Source organism: Ranitomeya variabilis, chromosome 2 (assembly GCF_051348905.1).
Source record: "Ranitomeya variabilis isolate aRanVar5 chromosome 2, aRanVar5.hap1, whole genome shotgun sequence".
In the NCBI taxonomy this organism is placed as follows: domain Eukaryota; kingdom Metazoa; phylum Chordata; class Amphibia; order Anura; family Dendrobatidae; genus Ranitomeya; species Ranitomeya variabilis.
This window is the reverse complement of record NC_135233.1, coordinates 600,294,798-600,310,117: the sequence shown is the minus strand read 5'-3', so window position 1 is coordinate 600,310,117 and position 15,320 is coordinate 600,294,798. Positions and strand designations below refer to the sequence as shown.

At 44.8% G+C, this 15,320-nt stretch overlaps 1 protein-coding gene across 1 annotated transcript in view; it reads right to left on the bottom strand.

Annotated features, from left to right (window-relative positions):
* Positions 1-586: 586 nt before the first annotated feature.
* Positions 587-15,320, bottom strand: part of LOC143807254 (17-beta-hydroxysteroid dehydrogenase type 2-like) — a 92,413-nt gene continuing 77,679 nt past the window's right edge. The window contains exons 4-5 of the mRNA XM_077288601.1: positions 2,394-2,531; positions 587-1,443 (exon numbers count right to left, since the gene is read on the bottom strand). Coding sequence (XP_077144716.1) covers positions 1,079-1,443; positions 2,394-2,531 — 503 coding nt within the window. The 3' untranslated portion in view covers positions 587-1,078. The remainder of the gene's footprint in view (positions 1,444-2,393; positions 2,532-15,320) is intronic.

Genomic DNA, 15,320 nt, shown 5'->3' with positions numbered 1-15,320 from the left:
TTGTCGGGATAATATAATATGACTGAAGGGAGGATGGATGAGGTCATATATTGTGATATTTTGGACAATAACCTCCTTCCATCAGTAAGAGCGTTGAAGACGGATCATGAAGAGGTGTCGCTGGGCACAGAGTAGAGCTGGAGTGACAGAGGCTTCTGATCTATCATAGCTCTTCAGCCTCATTTGCATATCAATTCAAACACTGATTTCTCAGTAATGGAGGAACACACTGGCCATGCAAAGGTATTGCTGGACTTCTCTTTGAAAGGGCTACAGGCATATATATGCTGTTTGGGGGTTGAAATCCTGCTAACACATTTCCTTTAAGGGGTTAAAAATAGGTTTCCACTGACTCTTTAGGAGAAAAAGTTGCAGAATTTGTAAGCAATGTTATACATTCGTGGGTCGGCAAGGAGGGGTGACCTAACCCAATAGAGATCAATGCTGCTCACTTGCAGTGCGTTCCCCAACATGACCCTGACTGGTGGTGGTAGGAGGCTCATGACCACTTTTAGTCCAGCCTGGGTGAATGCTTCTGATCTAGAGCATGTCGCCTGGTTACATCATACATCTCCACTAAAGGAAGAACGAAAAACTCTTCACATTTAATAAACAATTCAGCATACAAAAATACCAAGACGGGTATTGTGATCCCACCAATGAAGAACCCACCACCCACAGTAGCCCATTCAACATAGGCTTCCTGTTTTAAATCCATGAGTCTAAATACAAAAAAATTAAAATAAAAAAGCTGTATCATTTTCTTTAGGTTGTCAATGTAATGAGCATGAGACATACTATGTGGTCATATGTAGAGACACTGGATTTTTTTTTTTTTAATGCTCGAGTCTTTGCCAGTCTTTCTAAACAATCCTGTGAAAAGTTTCCAAAAATGTTGCCCCCGGAACACATTGGATCATGTAAATGGTGGATATTGACAATAGTTTGTCCTCATTAGGACAGGATAGCCTCACTAATGTTTCCAGCGGTAGATTAGTTGGGTTTTGCATGAAGCTTGTCGGAAGTCTTAAGGTGTTTTTGCAAAAAAATTTCCACTGTCCAATCGTCAACGGAAGCTCTAGTCCATTTTATTAGTAGACTTGGACTTTCGCAAGGATCTTGGTAGGATATTCCGGTGGATTTGGAAGCTTTGTTTTGCAAAGTTATCGTAAACCCAAAGAGGGAAATAGCGGAACAAACAAGGGATGAGATAGGCATACCGGCCCGGCGTGTAGGAGAAGTAGGGTTCTCGAGCCAAAAGAGCGTGACTCACGTCCTCCAGGACCGGGGACAGGTCTGGGGAAGTGATCGTAGACATTGTGTAGCAAAGGTCCTTCAAGCTGGCCAGATAGTCCTCTCCGTAATCTTCTTTCACGTCTGGCATGATGTTATCGAGAATGTTCTGGTCTTGACTTGACCAATGTTCTCGAGATCCAAAAATATCTGCAAGCAGAAGACGGCACGTCTGGTTTATGGAGCTTGTATAATTTATGAGGTATATTCCCAACATGAATGTAAAACAAGCAGTTATAAATTATGGACGACTCCTCGGTGGATTCGCGGGTTCCTATACGAGGAGTGTGCGGACTCGCGATGATATGTGTTTTTTAATTAGATGACCTCATAAATATGTAAATTACCCCATGGGCTCTTGTGTGGGTTTTGCAATGTATGTATAGTCCTTATCTTGTCGCGCCAACCTATCACTCACCATCGTATACAAGTCTACTTATAGAGTATGGTGGAAATGTGATTATTGCGAGAGAAGGGTGGTGGGGGGAAGATGGAATAATTTTAGGGTAGATTCATTTTAGGCCCTTTTAAATTTGCATTTCTTAGCCTAAAAATTCAAAAGAAGAGGACCTTGTCCCAAAGATTACATTGGGTCAACAAATATGCTACCAGGCTCGGCCTAAAAATTCCAAGAAGAGGACCTCGTCCCAAAGATTACAGTTGGTCAACCAATATGCTAACAGGCTCGGCCTAAAAATTCAAAGAAGAGGACCTCATCCCGAAGATTACAGTTGGTCAACCAATATGCTACCAGGCTCGGCCTAAAAATTCAAAGACGATCTTGTACCAAAGATTACAGTGGGTCAACCAATATGATACCAGTATGCCCTCCCGGACCTTGGGCTTGGAGGATCCACGTCACCTAGTGTGCTTAACAGATGTGGTCATAAATCAGATGCAGCTGAGAGGAGCTCAGAAGAAGAGAGATAAGAGTTATAAACTGTATCAGAATGAGCCCACTGATGGATTTTTAGTTAACTTATTCACTCATTAACTTATTATTTTAAGCAAATTTGCGTAAGTCTTCTCATTCATGTTTCTACTTGTTTTCACCCAGGACGGAGGACGACCCCATCGTTCACACACAGATATATACGTACTTGTCCTGAAGCCGCTCGGGTGGACGGCGGACACGTTCACTCCCCACTTGAAGAGATCTTGGCGCATCACGGCAGAAAACATGGTCAGAGCCGCTTTAGAGGCCGCGTAAGCTGCAAACCCGGGAACTGGCGAATGTCCTGAAGAAGACAAGCAGATGGGATGAAGAAAATGCCGCAAATCCTGACAGAGCCGAGATGTTTGCATAATTCTCCAGTGCTCCGGACATGTTGGGGGTTGTAGTTGTTATACATATGGTGCATATTAGAATTGTGTTATGATCATTTTCAGTACTCAGGTCCTGTTGAGGGTAGTAATGTTCTACATACTATTGAATTTTATTATAGTCACACATAGTGATTGGTTCATATTGGGAGTTGTAGTCTTCTATGCATATAGGAAGAGTATTATAGTAGCGGTCGGATCATATTGGGGGTTCTGGTGTTCTGTGCATATCATATAAATTAATTGTATTATGACTGTTTAATGATTGATCATGTTGGGGGTTGTAGTATTCTGTGTATAGAATATAATAGAATTGCAATATGATGATATCCAGAGATGTTGGGGTTGTAGTATTCTGTGTGTAGAATATAATAGAATTGCAATATGATGGTATCAAGTGATGTTGAGAGTTGTAGTGTTCCGCCTACATAATGACATACTGTGGAGTATAAGTGTGACCTAAATACAATCTGTCGACATCTCGGCGTTCCCAGAGTGCCGCACCCGTCTCCTCCTTCCGACTGATGTTTGAGAAATTATTTTCTAATACCAGGATGTAGCGGAGATAGGCCAGACCCCCATAATGATGGAGCTTCATTCATGGTCTGCCCCTTCTCCTCGTCTCTATCATGTACATGGGCCCCTGCCCTGACTCCTATAGGGGCCGCTGTATATCTCACAGATGCTCCCCGCAGTGGTCGGAGGGCTCCGCTGAATACCTTCAGGCTTGTTCTATTCAGCACAGTTAATCCACACTGAGCTGATCGGAGGTCGCGGTGACCTGGGATCCTTTCACAACGTCAGGTCACACATGCAGTCAGGGGATATAACTGCACGTACCGTCCATTGTGCAGAAAAAAAACCTTTTCATCTGATAACAAGCTAGCACTTGTATGTGCTGAGCGACGCGCGAACTAATCCGGCACAGACACATTGTCCAATTGCTCAGTTTTAAGCAGTTCCGGATTCTGGGGTCAACGAGACACAGATAATCCCGCTGCGCTGTGATCCTGAGAACTCACGCAGGGGTCTGATGCGATCTCTATGGGGGCTCTGTAGGGTTGGAGATAAGCGGCGTTCTTGGGACCTGGCAGCCACTTATCTCCTCTGGGTCACGTCCTGTTGGTCTGCCCAGGCAAGTTTAATGTCGTATATACACCCAGGGTTAGTCTTGCTCTCTTACCTCCTGGTTTACATACAGACTTGTAAAGGTAAAGAACATCTAAAGGGTTAAATTAGTTACCCAAACCCCAAAGATATATATATATATATATTATAATATAAGGTCTAAACCGTAAGTAATATAGGATAAATACTCCAGGGGCCCCAATTGTTAGATATCTGCTGGTGAAATATGTGAAGGAGGCTGGCTGACTGCAATGTGAAATATGTGGAGGGGCTAGCTGACTGCAATGTGAGATATATGAAAGGGGCTAGCTGACTGCAATGTGAGATATATGAAGGGGGCTAGCTGACTGCAATGTGAAATATATGAAGGGGGCTAGCTGAATGGCATGTGAAATATGTGAAGGGGGCTAGCTGACTTCAATGTGAAATATGTGAAGGGGGCTAGCTTACTGCAATGTGAAATATGTGAAGGGGCTAGTTGACTTCAATGTGAAATATGTGAAGGGGCTAGCTGCCTGCAATGTGAAATATGTGGAGGGGCTGGCTGACTGCAATGTGAAATATATGAAGGGGGCTAGCTGACTGCAATGTGAAATATATGAATGGGGCTAGCTGAATGGCATGTGAAATATATGAAGGAGGCTAGCTGACTGCAATGTGAAATATATGAATGGGGCTAGCTGAATGGCTTGCGAAATATATGAAGGGGGCAAGCTGCCTGCATTGTGAAATATATGAAGGGGGCTAGCTGAATGGCATGTTAAATATGTGAAGGGGGCTAGCTGACTGCAATGTGAAATATGTGAAGGGGGCTGCCTGACTGCAATGTGAAATATGTGAAGGGGGCTAGCTGACTGCAATGTGAAATATGTGAAGGGGCTAGCTGACTTCAATGTGAAATATGTGAAGGGGCTGGCTGACTGCAATGTGAAATATGTGAAGGGGGCTAGCTCAATGGCATGTGAAATATGTGAAGGGGGCTAGCTGACTGCAATGTGAAATATGTGAAAAAGGCTAGCTGAATGGCATGTTAAATATGTGAAGGGGCTAGCTGACTGCAATGTGAAATATGTGAAGGGGGCTGCCTGACTGCATTGTGAAATATGTGAAGGGGGCTAGCTGACTGCAATGTGAAATATGTGAAGTGGCTAGCTGACTTCAATGTGAAATATGAGAAGGGGCTAGCTGACTTCAATGTGAAATATGAGAAGGGGCTGCCTGACTGCAATGTGAAATATGTGAAGGGGGCTAGCTGAATGCAATGTGAAATATGTGAAGGGGGCTAGCTGACTGCAATGTGAAATATGTGAAGGGGGCTAGCTGACTGCAATGTGAAATATGTGAAGGGGGCTAGCTGACTTCAATGTGAAATATGTGAAGGGGCTAGCTGCCTGCAATGTGAAATATGTGAAGGGGGCTAGCTGACTGCAATGTGAAATATGTGAAGGGGCTAGCTGACTTCAATGTGAAATATGTGAAGGGGCTGGCTGACTGCAATGTGAAATATGTGAAGGGGGCTAGCTGACTGCAATGTGAAATATGTGAAGGGGGCTAGCTGACTGCAATGTGAAATATGTGAAGGGGGCTAGCTGACTTCAATGTGAAATGTGTGAAGGGGGCTAGCTGACTGCAATGTGAAATGTGTGAAGGGGGCTAGCTGACTGCAATGTGAAATATGTGAAGGGGCTAGCTGCCTGCAATGTGAAATATGTGGAGGGGCTGGCTGACTGCAATATGAAATATATGAAGGGGGCAAGCTGCCTGCAATGTGAAATATATGAATGGGGCTAGCTGAATGGCATGTGAAATATGTGAAGGAGGCTAGCTGACTGCAATGTGAAATATATGAAGGGGGCTAGCTGAATGGCTTGCGAAATATATGAAGGGGGCAAGCTGCCTGCAATGTGAAATATATGAAGGGGGCTAGCTGAATGGCATGTTAAATATGTGAAGGGGGCTAGCTGACTGCAATGTGAAATATGTGAAGGGGGCTGCCTGACTGCAATGTGAAATATGTGAAGGGGGCTAGCTGACTGCAATGTGAAATATGTGAAGGGGCTAGCTGACTTCAATGTGAAATATGTGAAGGGGCTGGCTGACTGCAATGTGAAATATGTGAAGGGGGCTAGCTCAATGGCATGTGAAATATGTGAAGGGGGCTAGCTGACTGCAATGTGAAATATGTGAAGGAGGCTAGCTGAATGGCATGTTCAATATGTGAAGGGGGCTAGCTGACTGCAATGTGAAATATGTGAAGGGGGCTGCCTGACTGCAATGTGAAATATGTGAAGGGGGCTAGCTGACTGCAATGTGAAATATGTGAAGGGGCTAGCTGACTTCAATGTGAAATATGTGAAGGGGCCGGCTGACTGCAATGTGAAATATGTGAAGGGGGCTAGCTGAATGGCATGTGAAATATGTGAAGGGGGCTAGCTGACTGCAATGTGAAATATGTGAAGGAGGCTAGCTGAATGGCATGTTAAACATGTGAAGGGGGCTAGCTGACTGCAATGTGAAATATGTGAAGGGGGCTGCCTGACTGCAATGTGAAATATGTGAAGGGGGCTGCCTGACTGCAATGTGAAATTTGTGAAGGGTGTAGCTGACTTCAATGTGAAATATGAGAAGGGGCTAGCTGGCTTCAATGTGAAATATGAGAAGGGGCTGCCTGACTGCAATGTGAAATATGTGAAGGGGGCTAGCTGAATGCAATGTGAAAAATGTGAAGGGGGCTAGCTGACGGCAATGTGAAATATGTGAAGGAGGCTAGCTGAATGGCATGTTAAATATGTGAAGGGGCTAGCTGACTGCAATGTGAAATATGTGAAGGGGGCTGCCTGACTGCAATGTGAAATATGTGAAGGGGGCTAGCTGACTGCAATGTGAAATATGTGAAGGGGCTAGCTGACTTCAATGTGAAATATGAGAAGGGGCTAGCTGACTTCAATGTGAAATATGAGAAGGGGCTGCCTGACTGCAATGTGAAATATGTGAAGGGGGCTAGCTGAATGCAATGTGAAATATGTGAAGGGGGCTAGCTGACTGCAATGTGAAATATGTGAAGGGGGCTGCCTGACTGCAATGTGAAATATGTGAAGGGGGCTAGCTGACTGCAATGTGAAATATGTGAAGGGGGCTAGCTTACTGCAATGTGAAATATGTGAAGGGGCTAGCTGACTTCAATGTGAAATATGTGAAGGGGCTAGCTGCCTGCAATGTGAAATATGTGAAGGGGGCTAGCTGACTGCAATGTGAAATATGTGAAGGGGCTAGCTGACTGCAATGTGAAATATGTGAAGGGGCTGGCTGACTGCAATGTGAAATATGTGAAGGGGGCTAGCTGACTGCAATGTGAAATATGTGAAGGGGGCTAGCTGACTGCAATGTGAAATATGTGGAGGGGCTGGCTGACTGCAATGTGAAATATATGAAGGGGGCAAGCTGCCTGCAATGTGAAATATATGAAGGGGGCTAGCTGAATGGCATGTGAAATATGTGAAGGAGGCTAGCTGACTGCAATGTGAAATATATGAAGGGGGCTAGCTGAATGGCATGTGAAATATATGAAGGGGGCAAGCTGCCTGCAATTTGAAATATATGAAGGGGGCTAGCTGAATGGCATGTTAAATATGTGAAGGGGGCCAGCTGACTGCAATGTGAAATATGTGAAGGGGGCTGCCTGACTGCAATGTGAAATATGTGAAGGGGGCTAGCTGACTGCAATGTGAAATATGTGAAGGGGCTAGCTGACTTCAATGTGAAATATGTGAAGGGGCTGGCTGACTGCAATGTGAAATATGTGAAGGGGGCTAGCTAAATGGCATGTGAAATATGTGAAGGGGGCTAGCTGACTGCAATGTGAAATATGTGAAGGAGGCTAGCTGAATGGCATGTTAAATATGTGAAGGGGGCTAGTTGACTGCAATGTGAAATATGTGAAGGGGGCTGCCTGACTGCAATGTGAAATATGTGAAGGGGGCTGCCTGACTGCAATGTGAAATTTGTGAAGGGTGTAGCTGACTTCAATGTGAAATATGAGAAGGGGCTAGCTGACTTCAATGTGAAATATGAGAAGGGGCTGCCTGACTGCAATGTGAAATATGTGAAGGGGGCTAGCTGACTGCAATGTGAAATATGTGAAGGGGGGCTAGCTTACTGCAATGTGAAATATGTGAAGGGGGCTAGCTCAATGGCATGTGAAATATGTGAAGGGGTCTAGCTGACTGCAATGTGAAATATGTGAAGGAGGCTAGCTGAATGGCATGTTAAATATGTGAAGGGGGCTAGCTGACTGCAATGTGAAATATGTGAAGGGGGCTGCCTGACTGCAATGTGAAATATGTGAAGGGGCTGCCTGACTGCAATGTGAAATATGTGAAGGGTGTAGCTGACTTCAATGTGAAATATGAGAAGGGGCTAGCTGGCTTCAATGTGAAATATGAGAAGGGGCTGCCTGACTGCAATGTGAAATATGTGAAGGGGGCTAGCTGAATGGCATGTTAAATATGTGAAGGGGCTAGCTAACTGCAATGTGAAATATGTGAAGGGGGCTGCCTGACTGCAATGTGAAATATGTGAAGGGGGCTAGCTGACTGCAATGTGAAATATGTGAAGGGGCTAGCTGACTTCAATGTGAAATATGAGAAGGGGCTAGCTGACTTCAATGTGAAATATGAGAAGGGGCTGCCTGACTGCAATGTGAAATATGTGAAGGGGGCTAGCTGAATGCAATGTGAAATATGTGAAGGGGGCTAGCTGACTGCAATGTGAAATATGTGAAGGGGGCTAGCTGACTGCAATGTGAAATATGTGAAGGGGGCTAGCTGACTTCAATGTGAAATATGTGAAGGGGATAGCTGCCTGCAATGTGAAATATGTGAAGGGGGCTAGCTGACTGCAATGTGAAATATGTGAAGGGGCTAGCTGACTTCAATGTGAAATATGTGAAGGGGCTGGCTGACTGCAATGTGAAATATGTGAAGGGGGCTAGCTGACTGCAATGTGAAATATGTGAAGGGGGCTAGCTGACTGCAATGTGAAATATGTGAAGGGTGCTAGCTGACTTCAATGTGAAATGTGTGAAGGGGGCTAGCTGACTGCAATGTGAAATGTGTGAAGGGGGCTAGCTGAATGCAATGTGAAATATGTGAATGGGGCTAGCTGACTTCAATGTGAAATATGTGAAGGGGGCTAACTGACTGCAATGTGAAATATGTGAAGGGGGCTAGCTGACTGCAATGTGAAATGTGTGAAGGGGGCTAGCTGACTTCAATGTGAAATATGTGAAGGGGGCTAGCTTACTGCAATGTGAAATATGTGAAGGGGCTAGTTGACTTCAATGTGAAATATGTGAAGGGGCTAGCTGCCTGCAATGTGAAATATGTGAAGGGGGCTAGCTGACTGCAATGTGAAATATGTGAAGGGGCTAGCTGACTTCAATGTGAAATATGTGAAGGGGGCTAGCTGACTGCAATGTGAAATATGTGAAGGGGGCTAGCTGACTTCAATGTGAAATATGTGAAGGGGACAGCTGCCTGCAATGTGAAATATGTGAAGGGGGCTAGCTGACTGCAATGTGAAATATGTGAAGGGGCTAGCTGACTTCAATGTGAAATATGTGAAGGGGCTGGCTGACTGCAATGTGAAATATGTGAAGGGGGCTACCTGACTGCAATGTGAAATATATGAAGGGGGCTAGCTGCCTGTAATTGGAAATGTGTGAAGGGGGCTAGCTGCCTGCAATGTGAAATATTAAATTAGTTACCCAAACCCCAAAGAGATATATAAATGTGTGTGTGTATATATATATATATATATATATATATATATATATATATATATATATAAAATTATATTATATTATAAGGTCTAAACCGTAAGTAATATAGGATAAATACTCCAGGGGCCCCAATTGTTAGATATCTGCTGGTGAAATACGTGAAGGAGGCTGGCTGACTGCAATGTGAAATATGTGGAGGGGCTAGCTGACTGCAATGTGAGATATATGAAGGGGGCTAGCTGACTGCAATGTGAAATCTGTGAAGGGGCTAGCTGCCTTCAATGTGAAATATGTGAAGGGGGCTAGCTGACTGCAATGTGAAATATGAGAAGGGGGCTAGCTTACTGCAATGTGAAATATGTGAAGGGGCTAGCTGACTGCAATGTGAAATATGTGAAGGGGGCTAGCTGACTGCAATGTGAAATATGTGAAGGGGGCTAGCTGACTGCAATGTGAAATATGTGAAGGGGGCTAGCTTACTGCAATGTGAAATATGTGAAGGGGCTAGCTGACTTCAATGTGAAATATGTGAAGGGGCTAGCTGCCTGCAATGTGAAATATTAAATTAGTTACCCAAACCCCAAAGAGATATATAAATGTGTGTATATATATATATATATATATATATATATATATAATATTATATTATAAGGTCTAAACCGTAAGTAATATAGGATAAATACTCCAGGGGCCCCAATTGTTAGATATCTGCTGGTGAAATACGTGAAGGAGGCTGGCTGACTGCAATGTGAAATATGTGGAGGGGCTAGCTGACTGCAATGTGAGATATATGAAGGGGGCTAGCTGACTGCAATGTGAAATATATGAAGGGGGCTAGCTGAATGGCATGTGAAATATGTGAAGGGGCTAGCTGACTGCAATGTGAAATATGTGGAGGGGCTGGCTGACTGCAATGTGAAATATATGAAGGGGGTAAGCTGCCTGCAATATGAAATATATGAAGGGGGCTAGCTGAATGGCATGTGAAATATGTGAAGGAGGCTAGCTGACTGCAATGTGAAATATATGAAGGGGGCTAGCTGAATGGCATGTGAAATATATGAAGGGGCCAAGCTGCCTGCAATGTGAAATATATGAAGGGGGCTAGCTGAATGGCATGTAAAATATGTGAAGGGGGCCAGCTGACTGCAATGTGAAATATGTGAAGGGGGCTGCCTGACTGCAATGTGAAATATGTGAAGGGGGCTAGCTGACTGCACTGTGAAATATGTGAAGGGGCTAGCTGACTTCAATGTGAAATATGTGAAGGGGCCGGCTGACTGCAATGTGAAATATGTGAAGGGGGCTAGCTGAATGGCATGTGAAATATGTGAAGGGGGCTAGCTGACTGCAATGTGAAATATGTGAAGGAGGCTAGCTGAATGGCATGTTAAACATGTGAAGGGGGCTAGCTGACTGCAATGTGAAATATGTGAAGGGGGCTGCCTGACTGCAATGTGAAATATGTGAAGGGGGCTGCCTGACTGCAATGTGAAATTTGTGAAGGGCGTAGCTGACTTCAATGTGAAATATGAGAAGGGGCTAGCTGGCTTCAATGTGAAATATGAGAAGGGGCTGCCTGACTGCAATGTGAAATATGTGAAGGGGGCTAGCTGAATGCAATGTGAAAAATGTGAAGGGGGCTAGCTGACGGCAATGTGAAATATGTGAAGGAGGCTAGCTGAATGGCATGTTAAATATGTGAAGGGGCTAGCTGACTGCAATGTGAAATATGTGAAGGGGGCTGCCTGACTGCAATGTGAAATATATGAAGGTGGCTAGCTGAATGGCATGTTAAATATGTGAAGGGGGCCAGCTGACTGCAATGTGAAATATGTGAAGGGGGCTAGCTGACTGCAATGTGAAATATGTGAAGGGGCTAGCTGACTTCAATGTGAAATATGTGAAGGGGGCTGCCTGACTGCAATGTGAAATATGTGAAGGGGCTGCCTGACTGCAATGTGAAATATGTGAAGGGTGTAGCTGACTTCAATGTGAAATATGAGAAGGGGCTGCCTGACTGCAATGTGAAATATGTGAAGGGGGCTAGCTGACTGCAATGTGAAATATGTGAAGGGGCTAGCTGACTTCAATGTGAAATATGAGAAGGGGCTAGCTGACTTCAATGTGAAATATGAGAAGGGGCTGCCTGACTGCAATGTGAAATATGTGAAGGGGGCTAGCTGAATGCAATGTGAAATATGTGAAGGGGGCTAGCTGACTGCAATGTGAAATATGTGAAGGGGGCTAGCTGACTGCAATGTGAAATATGTGAAGGGGGCTAGCTGACTTCAATGTGAAATATGTGAAGGGGCTAGCTGCCTGCAATGTGAAATATGTGAAGGGGGCTAGCTGACTGCAATGTGAAATATGTGAAGGGGCTAGCTGACTTCAATGTGAAATATGTGAAGGGGCTGGCTGACTGCAATGTGAAATATGTGAAGGGGGCTAGCTGACTGCAATGTGAAATATGTGAAGGGGGCTAGCTGACTGCAATGTGAAATATGTGAAGGGTGCTAGCTGACTTCAATGTGAAATGTGTGAAGGGGGCTAGCTGACTGCAATGTGAAATGTGTGAAGGGGGCTAGCCGACTGCAATGTGAAATATGTGAATGGGGCTAGCTGACTTCAATGTGAAATATGTGAAGGGGGCTAACTGACTGCAATGTGAAATATGTGAAGGGGGCTAGCTGACTGCAATGTGAAATGTGTGAAGGGGGCTAGCTGACTTCAATGTGAAATATGTGAAGGGGGCTAGCTTACTGCAATGTGAAATATGTGAAGGGGCTAGTTGACTTCAATGTGAAATATGTGAAGGGGCTAGCTGCCTGCAATGTGAAATATGAGAAGGGGCTAGCTGACTTCAATGTGAAATATGAGAAGGGGCTGCCTGACTGCAATGTGAAATATGTGAAGGGGGCTAGCTGAATGCAATGTGAAATATGTGAAGGGGGCTAGCTGACTGCAATGTGAAATATGTGAAGGGGGCTGCCTGACTGCAATGTGAAATATGTGAAGGGGGCTAGCTGACTGCAATGTGAAATGTGTGAAGGGGGCTAGCCGACTGCAATGTGAAATATGTGAATGGGGCTAGCTGACTTCAATGTGAAATATGTGAAGGGGGCTAACTGACTGCAATGTGAAATATGTGAAGGGGGCTAGCTGACTGCAATGTGAAATGTGTGAAGGGGGCTAGCTGACTTCAATGTGAAATATGTGAAGGGGGCTAGCTTACTGCAATGTGAAATATGTGAAGGGGCTAGTTGACTTCAATGTGAAATATGTGAAGGGGCTAGCTGCCTGCAATGTGAAATATGAGAAGGGGCTAGCTGACTTCAATGTGAAATATGAGAAGGGGCTGCCTGACTGCAATGTGAAATATGTGAAGGGGGCTAGCTGAATGCAATGTGAAATATGAGAAGGGGGCTAGCTGACTGCAATGTGAAATATGTGAAGGGGGCTGCCTGACTGCAATGTGAAATATGTGAAGGGGGCTAGCTGACTGCAATGTGAAATATATGAAGGGGGCAAGCTGCCTGCAATGTGAAATATATGAAGGGGGCTAGCTGAATGGCATGTGAAATATGTGAAGGAGGCTAGCTGACTGCAATGTGAAATATATGAAGGGGGCTAGCTGAATGGCATGTGAAATATATGAAGGGGGCAAGCTGCCTGCAATTTGAAATATATGAAGGGGGCTAGCTGAATGGCATGTTAAATGTGTGAAGGGGGCCAGCTGACTGCAATGTGAAATATGTGAAGGGGGCTGCCTGACTGCAATGTGAAATATGTGAAGGGGGCTAGCTGACTGCAATGTGAAATATGTGAAGGGGCTAGCTGACTTCAATGTGAAATATGTGAAGGGGCTGGCTGACTGCAATGTGAAATATGTGAAGGGGGCTAGCTGAATGGCATGTGAAATATGTGAAGGGGGCTAGCTGACTGCAATGTGAAATATGTGAAGGGGGCTGCCTGACTGCAATGTGAAATATGTGAACGGGGCTGCCTGACTGCAATGTGAAATTTGTGAAGGGTGTAGCTGACTTCAATGTGAAATATGAGAAGGGGCTAGCTGGCTTCAATGTGAAATATGAGAAGGGGGCTGCCTGACTGCAATGTGAAATATGTGAAGGGGGCTAGCTGACTGCAATGTGAAATATGTGAAGGGGGCTAGCTTACTGCAATGTGAAATATGTGAAGGGGCTAGCTGACTTCAATGTGAAATATGTGAAGGGGCTAGCTGCCTGCAATGTGAAATATGTGAAGGGGGCTAGCTGACTGCAATGTGAAATAAGTGAAGGGGGCTAGCTGACTGCAATGTGAAATATGTGAAGGGGCTAGCTGACTGCAATGTGAAATATGTGAAGGGGCTGGCTGACTGCAATGTGAAATATGTGAAGGGGGCTAGCTGACTGCCATGTGAAATATGTGAAGGGGCTAGCTGACTGCAATGTGAAATATGTGGAGGGGCTGGCTGCCTGCAATGTGAAATATATGAAGGGGGCTAGCTGAATGGCATGTGAAATATGTGAAGGAGGCTAGCTGACTGCAATGTGAAAAATATGAAGGGGGCTAGCTGAATGGCATGTGAAATATATGAAGGGGGCAAGCTGCCTGCAATTTGAAATATATGAAGGGGGCTAGCTGAATGTCATGTTAAATATGTGAAGGGGGCTAGCTGACTGCAATGTGAAATATGTGAAGGGGGCTAGCTGACTGCAATGTGAAATATGTGAAGGGGCTAGCTGACTTCAATGTGAAAAATGTGAAGGGGCTAGCTGCCTGCAATGTGAAATATGTGAAGGGGGCTAGCTGACTGCAATGTGAAATATGTGAAGGGGCTAGCTGACTGCAATGTGAAATATGTGAAGGGGCTAGCTGACTTCAATGTGAAATATGTGAAGGGGCTGGCTGACTGCAATGTGAAATATGTGAAGGGGACTAGCTGACTGCAATGTGAAATATGTGAAGGGGGCTAGCTGACTGCAATGTGAAATATGTGAAGGGGCTAGCTGACTTCAATGTGAAATATGAGAAGGGGCTAGCTGACTTCAATGTGAAATATGAGAAGGGGCTAGCTGACTTCAATGTGAAATATGAGAAGGGGCTGCCTGACTGCAATGTGAAATATGTGAAGGGGGCTAGCTGAATGCAATGTGAAATATGTGAAGGGGGCTAGCTGACTGCAATGTGAAATATGTGAAGGGGGCTGCCTGACTGCAATGTGAAATATGTGAAGGGGCTAGCTGACTGCAATGTGAAATATGTGAAGGGGCTAGCTGACTTCAATGTGAAATATGTGAAGGGGCTGGCTGACTGCAATGTGAAATATGTGAAGGGGACTAGCTGACTGCAATGTGAAATATGTGAAGGGGGCTAGCTGACTGCAATGTGAAATATGTGAAGGGGCTAGCTGACTTCAATGTGAAATATGAGAAGGGGCTAGCTGACTTCAATGTGAAATATGAGAAGGGGCTGCCTGACTGCAATGTGAAATATGTGAAGGGGGCTAGCTGAATGCAATGTGAAATATGTGAAGGGGGCTAGCTGACTGCAATGTGAAATATGTGAAGGGGGCTGCCTGACTGCAATGTGAAATATGTGAAGGGGGCTAGCTGACTGCAATGTGAAATATGTGAAGGGGGCTAGCTTACTGCAATGTGAAATATGTGAAGGGGCTAGCTGACTTCAATGTGAAATATGTGAAGGGGCTAGCTGCCTGCAATGTGAAATATGTGAAGGGGGCTAGCTGACTGCAATGTGAAATATGTGAAGGGGCTAGCTGACTGCAATGTGA